This window comes from Hemiscyllium ocellatum, chromosome 48 (genome assembly GCF_020745735.1).
Source record: "Hemiscyllium ocellatum isolate sHemOce1 chromosome 48, sHemOce1.pat.X.cur, whole genome shotgun sequence".
In the NCBI taxonomy this organism is placed as follows: Eukaryota; Metazoa; Chordata; class Chondrichthyes; order Orectolobiformes; family Hemiscylliidae; genus Hemiscyllium; species Hemiscyllium ocellatum.
The window spans coordinates 17,827,975-17,843,431 of NC_083448.1; the positions used below are offsets into that span (position 1 = coordinate 17,827,975).

General features: G+C 43.7%; 1 protein-coding gene across 5 annotated transcripts in view; it reads right to left on the reverse strand.

Moving 5' to 3' along the window:
- Positions 1-2,964: 2,964 nt before the first annotated feature.
- Positions 2,965-15,457, reverse strand: part of LOC132836831 (rho-related BTB domain-containing protein 2-like) — a 54,317-nt gene continuing 41,824 nt past the window's right edge. For 2 of the 5 annotated variants that reach the window (XM_060856350.1, XM_060856352.1), the window contains 4 exons: positions 13,953-14,103; positions 13,500-13,588; positions 8,265-8,370; positions 2,965-4,982 (listed from right to left, as the gene is read on the reverse strand). In XM_060856350.1, coding sequence (XP_060712333.1) covers positions 4,789-4,982; positions 8,265-8,370; positions 13,500-13,588; positions 13,953-14,103 — 540 coding nt within the window. In that variant the 3' untranslated portion in view covers positions 2,965-4,788. Of the gene's footprint in view, positions 4,983-8,264; positions 8,371-13,499; positions 13,589-13,952; positions 14,104-15,457 lie in introns of those variants that run through there. The other 3 variants (XM_060856351.1, XR_009647401.1, XR_009647400.1) reach the window with 3 other exon arrangements.

Genomic DNA, 15,457 nt, shown 5'->3' on the forward strand with positions numbered 1-15,457 from the left:
GCTGTTTCTCTCCCTGCAGCAAGCAAATGCTCGGTTACAGCAGCTGCAGGAATACTGGCTTCAATTCAGGCAGAGCATGGCATTCTGACTCACACAAAAACATAAGGACTGGATTTCCCAGTCAGCCCTCTGGCCTGTCATTTAGTGATGAGGTGCAGGGTAGAGGAACATAAAATGAACTGGGTGGCTGGTTTACCACTGAGCTTTCTGTTCACCACCCCCACCCCACCAATCTCCTATCAGGAAACAGCAGCTCCCAGTCACTTTAAGAAATATAATTCATGGGTTCTTAAGCGCCTTTATGAGCCAGTTGACTTAAGTAACTAAAACACACACACAAACACACACACAAACACACACACTGAAATTCTGGCATGGGGCAGGTCAATAAGATTCAGCTGTTTTATTTTAAACATCTCTTCCAGGGTACAGCGCTTCCTCAGGCCCAGAAGCCCCGACCCAGATAATATCCTCTGTCAGTCAAAAATGTTACAAAGATAACAATTCAACTGCACAATGCAGGGCCATTCTGCCCCGCTGGGCCTGTGTTTTCCCTTTGAATGAATAATGCCCTGAATTTCACTAGTGTGTGCACCCCCCCCACGATCTGGCATGTTTTATCCTCTCAACAGCGACTGCAACTTGAAGAGTTACAATTAAATATGCCTCCACCAGCTGTCCATTCAGGCAGTACCTTCCAGATAAAAGTCACCCTCTTTGCTTTCTCCTGTTATCTGCTGGTCCTTTTTCATCTTGCTCGGAGGCTGCAATAAAGTCCTGTCTGTCTGCTGTCCACCCTGTCTGTGTCATTCTAAGTGCACCTTGCTGGGAGCCTCACCCATCACCTAGTGCACACTCTGTGCCTGGCCTCTGCTGTCCCAAGTCTTGGGTGTTGCGGAGTTGGTGTTGCTGGTTCCTCCAAGACTTCTGCTATCTCCAAGGAAAAGACCGCACAGAAAAACAGATCATGTGTCTGTGCAGATTTCCCCCAGAACACTACAGCCCTTGAAGAAGACAGTGGAGGGGGGATGGTGTATCTTGTGGAAAGCCCAGGTGGAGTGACAGTGTACAAGAGCAGAGAGCCCAGCTCTGTGCGCCCTGATTCAGGAGGGATCGGGGTCCTGCCCCTTTCTCAGCAGCATATAGAGATGGATATGGGCCTGGGGAGGGTGCAGGAGGCTAAGTGGAAGCAGCTCAAATGCTACTCCGCCAGAAACAAACCTAAAGGCAAAGCAAATCTTTGGAGAGGCTTCTCCATGTGCTTCATTCCTAAAATATCCCTTCTCTGCTGTGGTGAGGAATATTGACAGCGGATTGTGTCCCAGATAAAGCACCTTCTCCAGTTATGACAGCAGTGAGCAGGAATTTGCACCTCACTCACTGTGCTGAGTCCACAGGGATCTTGGGGAAAGCCCCACCCCCTCACTTCCAATGTGCAGACTGATAGACAGTAAACAGCAGTGAAACCCCATGGAAAAGCAAAATACTACGCACACTAGCACGGACAATCGCTGGAGAAATGCAACAGCTTCAAGTTCTGAAGCAGTGTGTTCCAGGACTGGAAATGTTTCCTCGGATTCTCTCCCCTTCCCTCTACAGATGCTGCTGGTGTTTCTCCAGTTATGTTGGTATAGCTTTGTCGACAGAATCACTCAGAATTGTTCCCCCACTCAACCCGTCACATTGCAGTCGTACAGATCAGGTGTATTAGGCTGAGGTGTTTAAACTTGTGTATATATTCAAGAACTGCAGTGCATGTTTTGAAATCTGTTTGAAATATTCAAAGCTGGAAAAGATTTCAGAAAAGCTTGCGCACTGTCACAGCCCCTAGAATGCCACCGTTTTAACTTCACAGCAACAACTCTGAGCAAAGTCTTCTGACTTGCATTGTTAAAACAAGGATGGAAGTTATGACTTATGCCTTGAATAAATGCAGCTAAGCCAGACATGAAACAGGTTCAGGGAGGATCCTGACAATCCTGCTAAAAAACAAACCCAGACTCTGGAGAGCAGGCACAACAGCCTAACAACCTTGAACCACTGACAATGCTGAAGGACTCCTTTAGATTGACCAAGCTGACAACTGCTGGGTGGCTGAAAGCTGCAGTTTTACATGATAACCAGTTCCTGTTTCCTTCACTGATTTCCCCAGTTCAGCACAATTGGTCTTCTGTCTCTCTCAAATCTGTCTGATTGTTCAGCAATACCTTAGATCGTTGTCTTCTGGTGATTAATCAATTCCTGCTTCTAACTAAAGGGTCCACATGCAAAGCCAGACCACTTTTCTTAGCATTCTTTGTCGCAGAGATTTGTTTCTTTATTGCTTCTCATACTTTCTCAGGCTCAGATACGCTCCACCCCAAGAACAGTACCAGCCAGGGGAGCTGTCTGTGAGGCAAACGACCTGATCAGTGAGGCATTTCTGGAATCTAACTGCAACTTCTGAGTTTGGATTGCAGTAAGGAGCACCTCTCCAACACAGCGACAGTTTAGAGGCGTAACTTGTACATTGCTTCCCAGGGTACTGCATGTGTGTGTGGGAAAGGAGCTCCCAATTCTGACAAAAGCATCAACTACAAATGCCCTGCACCTCAAACAGCAGAGAATCCCAGCAACTTGGAAAGCAGAAAATGGCATGTTGCACATTTTTACAAGCTTGTATCTCTAAGGTAGAGAGTAGTTTCAGACCACATTTACAAAGACATTTTCGTGTATTTACACAAGGATCCCTACACTCAAGAGACAAAAACTTACCAACTGACAACATTTAAAAAATATTTTCACATCCAGTTTATTCTTCAACTCGATCACTTTCTGCTAAACAACTACCCAAGAGAAATCTCCGATTTCCTTAAAAATGAATTGTTCATGTTGATTCACAAGGTAACAAATGAAGGTGAATGTTTGATTCTAATAAAAAGACTACTTTAGATCCATACAATAAATAAGTAGATATACGGACTCAATGTTCAATCTAAAAGGATTCACAACTCAAAAACTCATCCAACAGGTGATTTCTAAATGCTTAAGTACACAAGCTCAGCAATTGGTAGAATTACTACAAATCACCAACCGATTTGTTGTGCACTCTGGTTTCATAATGATTTTATAAGATGACGGAGGCATTTGGACTTTGCTTTCACAACATACAAGTGATGCCCATCAGTGCCTGCTTATTGAAGAACCGCCACAAGGAGGGGTGTCTTGTTCTTGCTTCATGACTCAAACTGTGCTCATTTACACTTGTCTTGTTTTGGATCAATCCATCCATTGTTGCAGGAGAGCTTTGGAACAGTCTGGTGTTCCCCATGTGCTTCCAGCACCAATGCATCACCCGAAGTATGTACAAGTACAGTCTCAGGATGTGCATGGGGTACAGTCAAACAACATGGGGGCTGTAACTAAGTTTGAAAACTGTCCAACCCAAGAATCACGATACAATCGCTATTTTTCCAGCACAAGCCGAAGGAAATGGAAATGGATCAAAAGGAAACTGACTTTTCCTTGATTCCATCCCAATTTCCAACGGCCCAGACCTGGAGAACATTCTCGATGCATGTCATGAAGAAAATTTCAATATGTGAAAGCTGCATCAAATATACCTGCAATATCTTGTCTGACCTTAGGTTCAGTCTCTCCCCAGGGCTGTCCTGGACTGAAGATTTAAGAACAGTTCAGTCAAAATGCAACATTAAAAAAAACGGCAGCATTTTTAAAAAATGATGTATCACAATTGGGGGAAAAAAATGCACCTGAAGAAATTGCTGTGTGTAAACCTCCTCGGAGCTGGGAAGAAAATAATTCAACTCGCTCCTCTCTCACCTCACATTGTCCCCTTATGGTGTGTCAGAGTTCAGTTTGCACAGGTATCATTTTACAACACTGAATCTTAGATGTCACGTTGAGAAGGAATCACCTTGCTCCTGACTGAGATTTATTCACTGAAACTTCCAGTTCACTTGACTTCAGTTTTTCAAATACAAAACACGTACATTTTGTACATAGGTCCAGCGTGTAAAGGGTAAATTCCAAATGCAGGGATTACTTTTTAAGTCAACAAAAAAAAATTCTTAGGTGACATTCCGACATTCAGGAGGAAGATAAGTATTCTGTGATAAAACTTCCATGAAATTAACCCTGACTTCTCATTCTTTAAACAGAAGCTATGAGCAGTATATATAGGTGATCAGAACCATTCCATTCAAACCCAAATAATGAACCCTTGGATATACCAGAGCTGGCTCAGCCATAGTAGGATCCATGCAAAGGAGATAGCATGCTTCCCCGAAATGTACTACTGTAAGAGATGGCTCCCTGTTAGCAACCAGGTTTAAACAGAAGCTGCCAATTATAAAATCACAATCAAAAATCTCCCACTGCTTTACTGTAGTTTATCTGATCTGATCAATGTGGCAGAGGATTCAGTTTCACCAAACCCTCCCAAGTCTGGCAATAATTATGGGGTTGAGCCAACAGTTCAGCTTTATTAATGCCTCGTTTGTGTGTTGGTGTGTATACATGTGCTTGTGTGTGTGTGTTAGTGTGTTTGTGTACATATGAATGAGAGAGGGAGAGAGAGAGAAAGAAAGTTGGCACCAGCCATCAGAAAATAAAAACTCACTTTGGCTCCCATGGTTTAGCTGTCTTTCACCACTTTGGCCCAGTCGTTATTAAAATCCACTGAAGGCTTGGCCAATTGGAAACTAAGGCCTTCAAACCGCCGTACGCTGGGTGAACCGACAGTTTTTTTTCTAAAATAGAAAGGGTCAATCAATCCAAGCCATAGTTTCAGACAACAGTGGAAGAGGACGAGGCTGTGGAAGGTGAACTTGAATTCCAGAAAAACCACTTGCGCTTCAGCTGACGTTTCTGGCACAAGTAATCCTCTTTGTCACGTTCTTTCCTGGCTCGCTGGTAGTGATCATCCTCTTTTAGAAACCAGACAGGAGGCCAGCGGTGCTTTTCAAAGTAGTCCTGGTTTTCTGAAAGGACATGTTAACAAAATCATCAATGCAGTGTTTGCTTCACACTGATTTCACACCACCTTATATAAGGTCTTCCCTTCCTGAGTGGAACCTGCAAGCCTGCATTGTCCAACACAATCTTTATAGCTCCACACACACAATCCCCCTGCTATTCCAAGTATGAGAAACAACTTGGATTTTATTTGTGTCTTTGACAACCTGAGACAACAGAAAATGTCTCACGACCCATTAAGTACTTCTCAAGTGTTGCCATCCACAGAGGGAACACCGTGGACGATCAGTGCATAGGAAGATCCCACAGAAATGAGGTAATGTGATTGCATGATAATCATGATGGTTGAGGATAATTGTACAAGACTCCTCTGTTTTTTTTTCGGAGCAGTCACCAGGGATCTTCTACATCCAAAGAGGGCAGACATGGTTTAGCTAACATCTCGTCCAAAGAACAGCACCTCCAGACAATGCAGGGATCTCCCAGGACTGCATAGGATTCTCAGCTGAGATTATGTCGTCAACCCTCCGGAGTGATATTTGAACTCCGTTTTCATTTCATGGTTAGCTCTGATCTGGGTACATTTCCCAACCTAAAGGCTCCAGAGTTTTCCTAACCTTTCTGCTCAAAGGCTGCGGATGTTGGAAGACAACTGCACCTTTCCACACTGAATTAGACTGTGATTTTTGTGAAGTAATTCTATAAAGGGATACGGAGCTCAAGCAGCTCGTCATAGCTCGGGTACGGATCAGTCATAATCAAATAGTAGAGCAGACTGAATGGTGAACTAATTCTCTTTTATGAATCCTGTCGTATATTGGAATTTCCTTCTGGATAAGTGTGCAATTCCCATCAAAAGTACCAGACTACAGAATAACGACAGGCAATTTGTTCAAAGCACGGACTCATGAAATCCCAAAAACTTTTAGCTACTTGTGTTACAGGGAGGGGGAAGGTGTGCAAAATGATGCTTCACACTCCTTTTATTGAGATTCCACAACTGACCAGACAAATCTGTCTGGGTGGGATGAAGGAGGACTTTAAAAAGGGAGATGGACTGAGGATGTTTCATCCCAGCAAATATAAACCTCAGGGCTAAAAGTAGGATTGTCATTAATAACTGGATGAGGGAATTCAGGGGCCTTTTCTCCAAGAGTGGAGAAAGGAAAAGTAGAATTTGCTCTCTATTATCGGCAGTGTTTTTGGGAAATGATATCAGTGCATTTACAGGAAAGCAAGAAAAGCAAATGATGCAAGAATTTGATCGGAGGAGATGAGTAAGCTGGGAAGTAGTAGCTCAGATGGATCACCGATCTGTGGTGCTCAATAACCTTTTTCATTTTGTAATGTTCAATGTAATTTTACTTTGAGCAATGCTCCCAGATCCCATCCTCAAAGCTAAATACTTCAACACTTCAAAATTTACAGCTGAAGACTGGCTGATAGCCTGTGGGATTCCTACCTGGACAGAAATGTCCAATAGCTCCAATAATGGCCTTCAAAGTGAGTGAAGCTCCCAAAAGGAAGTCAATACGTCAATCTGGGGGCATTTTAACCTTCAGCCCACCAGATGGATTGGTGCAGAAATTCACAAAATCCAGCCTGATATTGTGGTGTAGGACTAAGGAATGCAGAAAATCTTTCAGGTCAGGTTTCAGAAAAAGTCCTTATCAGCCCTCTCAAATAGAGATGAAACATTGCATAGTCTACATAAAGAAGAGGAGAAAGGAAGGGCTGCAGATGCTGGAGATCAGAATTAACAGGTGTGGCACTGGAGAAGCCGGTCAGGCAACATCCGAGGAACAGAGAGTTGTCATTTCGAGTACAAGCCCTTCCTGATGAAGGGCTTCTGCCCGAAATGTTGACTCTCCTGCTTCTCAAATGCTGCCTGACCTGCTTTTCCAGTGCCACACTATCTAAAGAAGAGGAGACTTCTAATATCTGGTCTTCTTGTCAATATTTATCCCCCAACCAAAATAATTGAAAACAGAGCATCACGCAACAGTATGTAGGATCTGGTTGTGTAAATTGGCTGCTGTGATTCTGACTTTAAGGCACTGACAACACTTTACAAGCACTTCAGAGGCAGTGAAACAGTACGTGATATCCCAATATCACAACAGTACAATCTCAAAAAGAAAATCTGCTTTTTCATCTTTCTGAATGGAAAGAGACTGTTAGCTAGGACTGAAATAAACAAACAATCTCTTAGTGAATGAGTGAAACAGCTTCTCAAAAGAGTTTCATGTTAAAGGACCATTGTGGTCAGCTCCAACATTTTGAAATAAGGCTGGACTGAGTCAAACAAGTGAACCATGGGCAGTGCTTACAAAATCCTATCGTTCCCCTCTCAAGCAATTGACAACTATTACCGTGACGTGTTGGAACAAGAATGGAACTTGGAGCAATTTTAACCAGAAAAGGGTGACAAACTGAAACAAGAAAATGGCTGAAAATGTGTTGCTGGAAAAGCGCAGCAGGTCAGGCAGCATCTAAGGAGCAGGAGAATCCATGTTTTGGGTATGAGCCCTTCTTCGGGAATCATGCCCAAAATGTTGATTCTCCTGTTCCTTGGATGCTGCCTGACCTGCTGCGCTTTTCCAGCAGCACATTTTCAGCTCTGATCTCCAGTCCTCACTTTCTCCCTGAAACAAGAATATACCAGTTACCAAATCAGAGTGTCAGACAGCACAGCAGTCCACCACTGGGCCCATTGTACCCCTGCTAGCTTTCTGACTGAGCCCCAGTTTGTGCTGTTTTCCTGCACTTGTCCCAAATAATTTATTTTCAAAGAGCAATCCAATTCTCTCCTGAGAGTTACTGTTCAATCTCCTTGTGCCATTCTTTCAGGTAATGCATTGTGGATCATAAAACCTCACTGCATTAATTCACATTTCCCCCTCTAGCTTCATTGGTTTCCATCTGTGTACTCTAGTTCCAGAACCTGCTGTTGATAGAGAGGTCCCCTGTGAATTCAGTTCTAGAGAGAATGACATCCAGGATTGTTGGAAGTTGTGTTATTTCTTTGAATTCTCACAATAGACTTAGCTCACATCATACTCTACCTCTAATCTAATTTTTAAAAAAAATTAAAAGGGCTCTAACTGCCTAAAAGTCAAAGCACAAATTAAAGAAAGGAACCTGAACCTCTTGTGAATGATCAAGGATCATTAACAAATTGAACACTGAACACTGAGTGAACACTGTAGGGTGTTACAATGATGAAAGTCAAATTGTATGGCAGACCACATGGTGGTGTTGAACGAGAAAGGGTATCGGAATCCTACCGGGAGACTTGGCCTTCATTTCCCTGGGAAACTTGCGACATACGTTGTTGTAGTTTGTACAGATGTGATGCAGGCACCATTCAGCTAGTTGATGGGCACAGTGGAACTGCTCAGAAAGCAAGAGAGAGAGATACATATCAGCTTATTGTTGCTCTTCATTAAATCCACTGCTCAATTAACCTTTTCATCAATCACAAGCCTCATTTAGACAGAAGCTCCCAGAGTCCCAGTCAACACTTGTCCAGACACCAGGCTGGTCACTGCATGGCAATAGAAATCTGGGAACAGATGTGCTGATGTTGTGAAACCTGAAAGGATTCAGAAAAGATTTACAAAGATGTTGCCAGGGTGGGAGGATCTGAGCTACAGGGAGAGGCTGAACAGGCTGGGGCTGTTTTCCCTGGAGCATCGGAGGCTGAGGGGTGACCTTATCGAGGTTTATAAAATCATGAGGGGCATGGATAGGATAAATAGACGAAGTCTTTTCCCTGAGGCGCGGGAGTTCAGAACTAGGGGGCATGGGTTTAGGGTGAGAGGGGAAAGATAAGACACTAAAGAAGCTCATTGACTTCTGGGACAGAAAGCAGCATTGGGTCTCTGCATCAGTTCTATGCCCCCTGCTTATGGAGGGCAAACAGGTCCTGGTGTGCTTTCACACCCAGACGGCAACCTTCTGGCCTCAAGACCCACCAGCGATATCTACGTGGCTCCCCATTGGAAAGGTATGTTTACAAATTGAAAAAGTCTTGTGGTATCTTGCGAGAGTTGCCTGCCTTTGACCAGATGTCGAACAAATTCTGGAACACGGTCTGGCTCTGACCTGAGCTCCCTCCCTTCAGAGTAACGGCCATGGTCGGGAAGCTCCTGCTGAGTATTTTGCAACTCAAGTCAACATGGATTCACCATGCTGCTGGATGAATGAGAGGGCTGGACTGCTGAAGGGACAACAGTTGGGAGGACATGCTGGATGGTGGAGGAGTGAGCCAATGGAAACAATGGGAATTTGTGTTTTGTGTGTCCTGTGTGTGTCCAGCTCAATGCCAAACCATTCAAAAACTATCGTGCTCAACCTGCACTCATGGTGGTCAATGCAACTCCGATATACTGATCATCCCTCAGTTTGAACTGACCCCTGACTGGACGTAATTTCACACTGGGCCTGGGCTGTGTAACCACTCTCAGTAATCGCAGTCTCACATCTTAAGCTGTCTGTTAGCAATATCTCTTGCACCATTCCTTTCTGCACACAGGGATTTCCTGCTCCACTGCATTGACTTTGTCACTCTTGTCCCTGGTCAGGCACTCCATGGCCTTCCGACCTGCCAGTGGAAGTACAGCCCCCCCCCTTTCTCCATCATGTGTTTGGCAGGGAGCAAGTTGCACACAGCAGTCCCACACATTCAGTGAACAAGGAGTTAATGGAGTCTAAACTGTTAGTTATCTCTGGGGCCCAAGGAGGCCAAATTCTTCATTTAATATTGGTTGTGCAATGTTTCAGACCCATCTTCACTACTGGAAGGGGCTGCTCTTCAACGTATTGTTGGATTCCAGCCCCTTCTTCCTGATCCTTGGCCAGCCAGTGAGAAGTTGGAGGGAGTCGGTCCTTGTTAGTCTGTTTCTGAACCTTGCTGAGGTGGGAGCGGTTTGTTCCACACATTGGCCCATGGAGCCGAGGCTGAGTGTGATTGAGGGGGAGGGGGCTTGAGTGTGTCGACTGCTGCCAGTTATCCATGGCTCCCTGGAGGAGAAATACCTGGTACCCTTGAGGGCATCTAGGACCAATTGGCATATCAGGGCCTGAAAAGCAGCTCCAGGCTTTCAAATGACATGTTAATTGAAATTGATACATTTCTATCGAGGTTTGTTTGTGAGTCCTGCCCGAGAGCATGAATTAATCTATTTATTACATCTGATGATTTATAAAGAGGGATGGTCTCCTCTGTCATTTCCATTTCGTTTCGTTTCAATAACCTGACAAGACCCTTTAAAGGAGTTTGTCATTTGGTTTATTGCTTATTTTGTTCCTCAAATGAAAAAAAAAGTGGTCCCATTAAATTCATGAATTAATGTAATTATTAAAGAGTATAGAAGGGAGAAAGAGACTGGAGTGTATTATCTCATCCATAATGCTTTTTAATTTGTTAACCTTCCTTTCAACAACTGTGCTTTTGTTACAATAATCTGAAAACACCCCTTAAAAAGAATTTGATATTCATTTGTGAATGTACACTGAAAGTACCATCAGAAAGCACTGTCCGACAGTGAGTGGATTGCTAGCCAGGGAGCAGAGGTCGGTGATGCTGCTTTGTGGGAATAAACTTTCCATCAAGTAAATAATCGGTGTTCAGGTTCACATCTCCCCAGCTACTTCACATGGTGGGAAGAGAAGAGGAGGGAAAAGTAACCGGGATGGCCTCCCTAAACTAAAAGTAACACTTGGATACTTAACACTCACAGCATGATTGTCGACGATGACCTTACTGTTAATGAGCTATAATTTTTACTATTGAGATAGACAGATTGTTAATCAGTAAAAAGGTCATGGGGGGGAAGGCAGCAAAGTGGAGGTGCGGATGATCAGATCTGCAATGATCAAATTGAACAGTGGAGCAGACTTCATGGGCTGAATGTCTTAATCTACTCGGTTTGCACATTCTCCCCGTGTCTGCGTGGCTCTCCTCTGGGTCGTACGGTTTCCTCCCACAGTCCCAAGATGTGTAGGTCGGGTGAATTGGCCTTGCTCAATTGCCCATAGTGCGAGGTGCATTAGTCAGAGGGAAATGGGTCTGGTTGGGTTACTCTTTGGAGGGTCGGTGTGGACTTGTTGGGCCAAAGGGCCTGTTTCCACACTGTAGGGAATCTAATCTAATATAATCTAATCTAATTTGTCCTCAGTCTAATGCAGCACTGATCACTTCAATCTGTTTCAACACACAATGGTGCAAATCCTTGACATCTGTATTGCTTTCAGCATTTGGTGTTTCATCTTATCATTTGTAAACTGGCTAAACAGAGTTTTTGAGCTGTCTTCCTGTTAGGTTCAGATACATTCTAAAGACATTTGGACATTAATGGCTTTGAATAAATAACACAAGGATCTTGGCAAGTTGGATTTCAGCTCCAGGCATGTCCTTCATTGTGCAAATTAAAATAGTCTTGGTATTCAGCGTGGAACGAAACTAAGTGCATTCCTCTCAGCTATCACTCATTGATAAAGAATTGAAGGCAGAAAGCCTCTCTCCCTGGCCCTTGCTGTAAGGTCATAAGAACAGCAGGACCAGGAGCAGAAGCCGGCCATCTGGCCAAACCTGCCTGCTCCGCCATTCAATAAAACCATGGCTGATATTTTCTTGGTCTCAACTCCATTTACTCGTCCGCTCACTTTCATCCTGTTTGGAAATAGGAACATAAGCTCCTCAGTTAAGTTCACTTTCTATATTAATGATCAGGATGAAGGGACTGGGGGCATTCTGGTGAAGTTCGCCGATGATATGAAGTTTTGCAGACAGGCAGGTAGTACTGAGGAAGTGGAGAGGCTGCACAAAGATTCAGACAGTTTTGGAGAGTGGTCCAGGAAATGGCTGATGAAATTCAACGTGAGCAAGTACAAGGTCTTGCACTTTGGAAAAAAAGAATACAGGCATGGACTATTTTTTAAAACGGTGAGAAAACGGGTGGCATGGCGTTCCACTGCTGCCTCACAGCGCCTGAGACCCGGGTTCAATTCCCAACTCATGCGACTGACTGTGTGGAGTTTGCACGTTCTCCCCGTGTCTGCGTGGGTTTCCTCCGGGTGCTCCGGTTTCCTCCCACAATCCAAAAACATGCAGGTCAGGTGAATTGGCCATGGGAAATTGCACAGAGTGTTAGGCGAAGGGGGTAAATGTAGGGGAATGGGCCTCAATGGGTGCGCTTCGGTGGGTTGGTGTGGACTTGTTGGGCCGAAGAGCCTGTTTCCACACTGTAAGTAATCTAATCTAATCTATAAAAATTCATAAACCCGAAGTCCAAAGGGATCTGGGAGTGCTAGTCCAGGATTCTCTAAAAGTTGATTTTCAGGTTGAGTCGGTGATTAAGAAAGCGAATGTAATGTTGTCATTTATCTCAAGAGGGTTGGAATGTAAAAGCAGTGATGTGCTTCTGAGAGTTTGTAAAGCTTTAATTAGGCCCCATTTAGAATATTGTGTTCCAGTTTTGGGCCCCACACATCAGGAAGGACACATTGGCACTGGAGCGTGTCCAGTGGAGATTCACATGGATGATCCCTGGAATAGTTGGCCTATCGTATGAGGATCAGCTGAGGATCTTGGGATTGTATTCATTCGACTTTAGAAGGATGAGGGGAGATCAAACAGAAACTTACAAGATAATGCATGGCTTACAAAGGATGGATGCTGACAAATTGTTTACAGTAGGCAGGGTGACAAGGACCCGTAGGCACAGCCTTAAAAAGTAGAGGGAGTCAATTTAGAATGGAAATGAGGAGACATTTCTTCAGCCAGAGTGGTGGGCCTGTGGAACCCATTGCCACAGAGCGCAGTGGAGGCTGGGACATGGGGTACCTTCTGCAACTAGTTCACTTCCTGACTCCCTACCTCCTCATCACTACCTGTGAGGCACAAGTCAGAAGTCTCATTGAATACTTTCCATTTCCCTGGATGGGTGCAGCTGCAACAACAGTTAACCTGGACAACACAACCCACTGGACGATGATGAACTCAATCAGGAGTTAAGCATCCACAACAGGACTGACAGCAGTTTGTTCTCCCCTCTTTGACAGCACCTCCAAAATATGTGACCTCTTTCCCCTTCAACTCATGCAACATCGTGACTTGGACATCCAGCTCCATTTCTTTTTGGTAGCTTAGACAATATCCTGGAAGCAAATTTACAAAAGCAGATCACGTCGGTCTGCATTTACTTCTCAAGGGCAACAAGGGATTGCAAACAAGGTCACGCCTTGCCAGAGATGCCAAAACCCCAAAAATAAATTTTAAAAAGCAAGTTTTGAAATGGAATTTTTCTGTTTTTCTCGTCATCCCTGTTCAATCTCTTCCTTTGTGCAAAGCGGTCTCCATTCCCATTACTGTGCTTACCGACGGGCATGGGACATACCTGGTTTCTCTGTTTGTGGCCAACTTGGACAGTGCCTTTTTGAGCAGCAAATGGATTTGACCATCTAATTTAGCTGGGATTACAAACCAGTAGACGTGATCCTTCAAAACACACTCTTACCTGAGCCATTTCCAGGTACAGAAGAACATCTCCATCGATGTCTACACCTTGATGGGTTGCTTCAATCAGGCCCATTACTGTGTACTGCTCTACAACAAAGCAAAACCAATTCATTCATTTCATTTCTCAGTTATCAGATCTTGAAGATGACACACAAAATCTGGATTTATTTTATGCACTGAATGTGGAAGAAAGCGGGAAGAACTTTAGGCAGGGACAAGGGAATTGGGAATGGATGATGTGGAAATGGTGAAGAATCTGAACAGTTACGTTACACCTGTGTGCACATCAGATAGATTTTGGTAAGGTCCCACCTGGGAGATAGGAAAGAGAAGCACTTGTGGGAACAACATTTTTAAAAGTTAAAACTGAAGCATTTTCAAAAGCAAACTCATTTCCCACCAAAGATGAGGATCTCAACACCGTGAACCTTAACAAGATCCAATTTCTTACCTGTTAGTGCTACCAGGTGAGGTAGGCAGAGGCGGTTTGCCAGCACAATGAGTTCCATGGAATCCAGGTCCAGGCTAGAACAGAACTGTCCTGTGTACAGGTATTCTAGCACAGCTTGCATGCAACTCTTGTACGTGTTTGGAAAGTACACCTTTTGAAATATAAAAAAAAGGGTAAAACGTCTCGGATATACTGAATGAGAAGCATAATGCCAATATCGCAACATGACCTGACGATAAAAATTAACCAGACTCTTTTCTTTCAGTTCACAGGAGAGAAATATTTTGTTGCAAACCGCACAATTTCAGAATTCCCAGTGTCAGCTGTCAGTCAGTAGGAGTGTGTTTGCTTGTAAGTTTCACACTGAAGACCTCTGAGTAGTTCAACTTGAATTCCATTAGAGTACACTCATGAAGCACTGCCCCATTGTTCAAAACGGAGTGCCTGCACGATGTTTAATCAGGATCTCAAGTTGCCCTCATGGATCTCCCTGGTGTTCTGGTCAACTTTCATGCCTCAATTAACACCATCAAAACAGATTACTTGGCCATTGTCCCATTGCTGCTGGTGTTATGTGGATGTGGAATGCTGTCTTTTCTACATTACAATAGGAACTGCACTAACTCTTGCGCAACTAAGAGGTATCTTTGGTTTGTTTTTTGGATAGAGTCAAACTCCAATGTTTGTTTCTTTTCTTCATATGTTTCTGTACAAAACTGCTTTAGTGAATTTGTATGCATAAAAACTCTTATGAATAAAGTATTTTTTGAAATGTGAAAAAAAAAGTCACTGCACTTACAAGTGTATTGCTTTGGGATGTCCTGAAATTGTAAAAGATGCTGTGGAAAATTTATGTTACTGCACGAATAATAAAAAAAAACAACTTTTCAGCTAAAAGAATGTTTAATAATCACAGAATTGAGAAGATACCTCAGATGGACCTAAGATGACTTTGTCTAGATCAGCTTTGTGAAAAGAATATGTCACCGATATATTCTGTACACATTCTCCCACACACACTGTGTTCTAACTAGCTCAGCTTACGAAGCTCACAGTAATCATGTCAGGACCAAGCAAACCTACACACCTAGTGGGGCAATCCACGTGACTCCAATCACTAGTTTTCTGTATTGGAATCATGGAATGATGCAATGCCACAGAAGCCATTTGGCCTCTCATGGTGGTGTGGGAAGAGCTGTGTTGTCAATCCCTGTGCCTCCTTTAAAGGTTCATATGCCCTGGGCCTGTGCCATGATTCCTATTCCTTTCTAATTCATTGCATATCAGGTAGGAAATACAACTGAAGGCATTATGTTGTGAATCTGAAACCTCACAACTAGGATTGGCCATGGTTCAGAATTGTCCTTGCGTCTCCAGGTAATGAAGATACATCTCTCAATTATGCCAACAAATCTGAGCAAAACAATATGTGCTTCATTTTTGAATATCTTTACTCCCTGCTGTATAACTCAGTGATTCTTCAGTCCAAATTGGCCAGGCACATT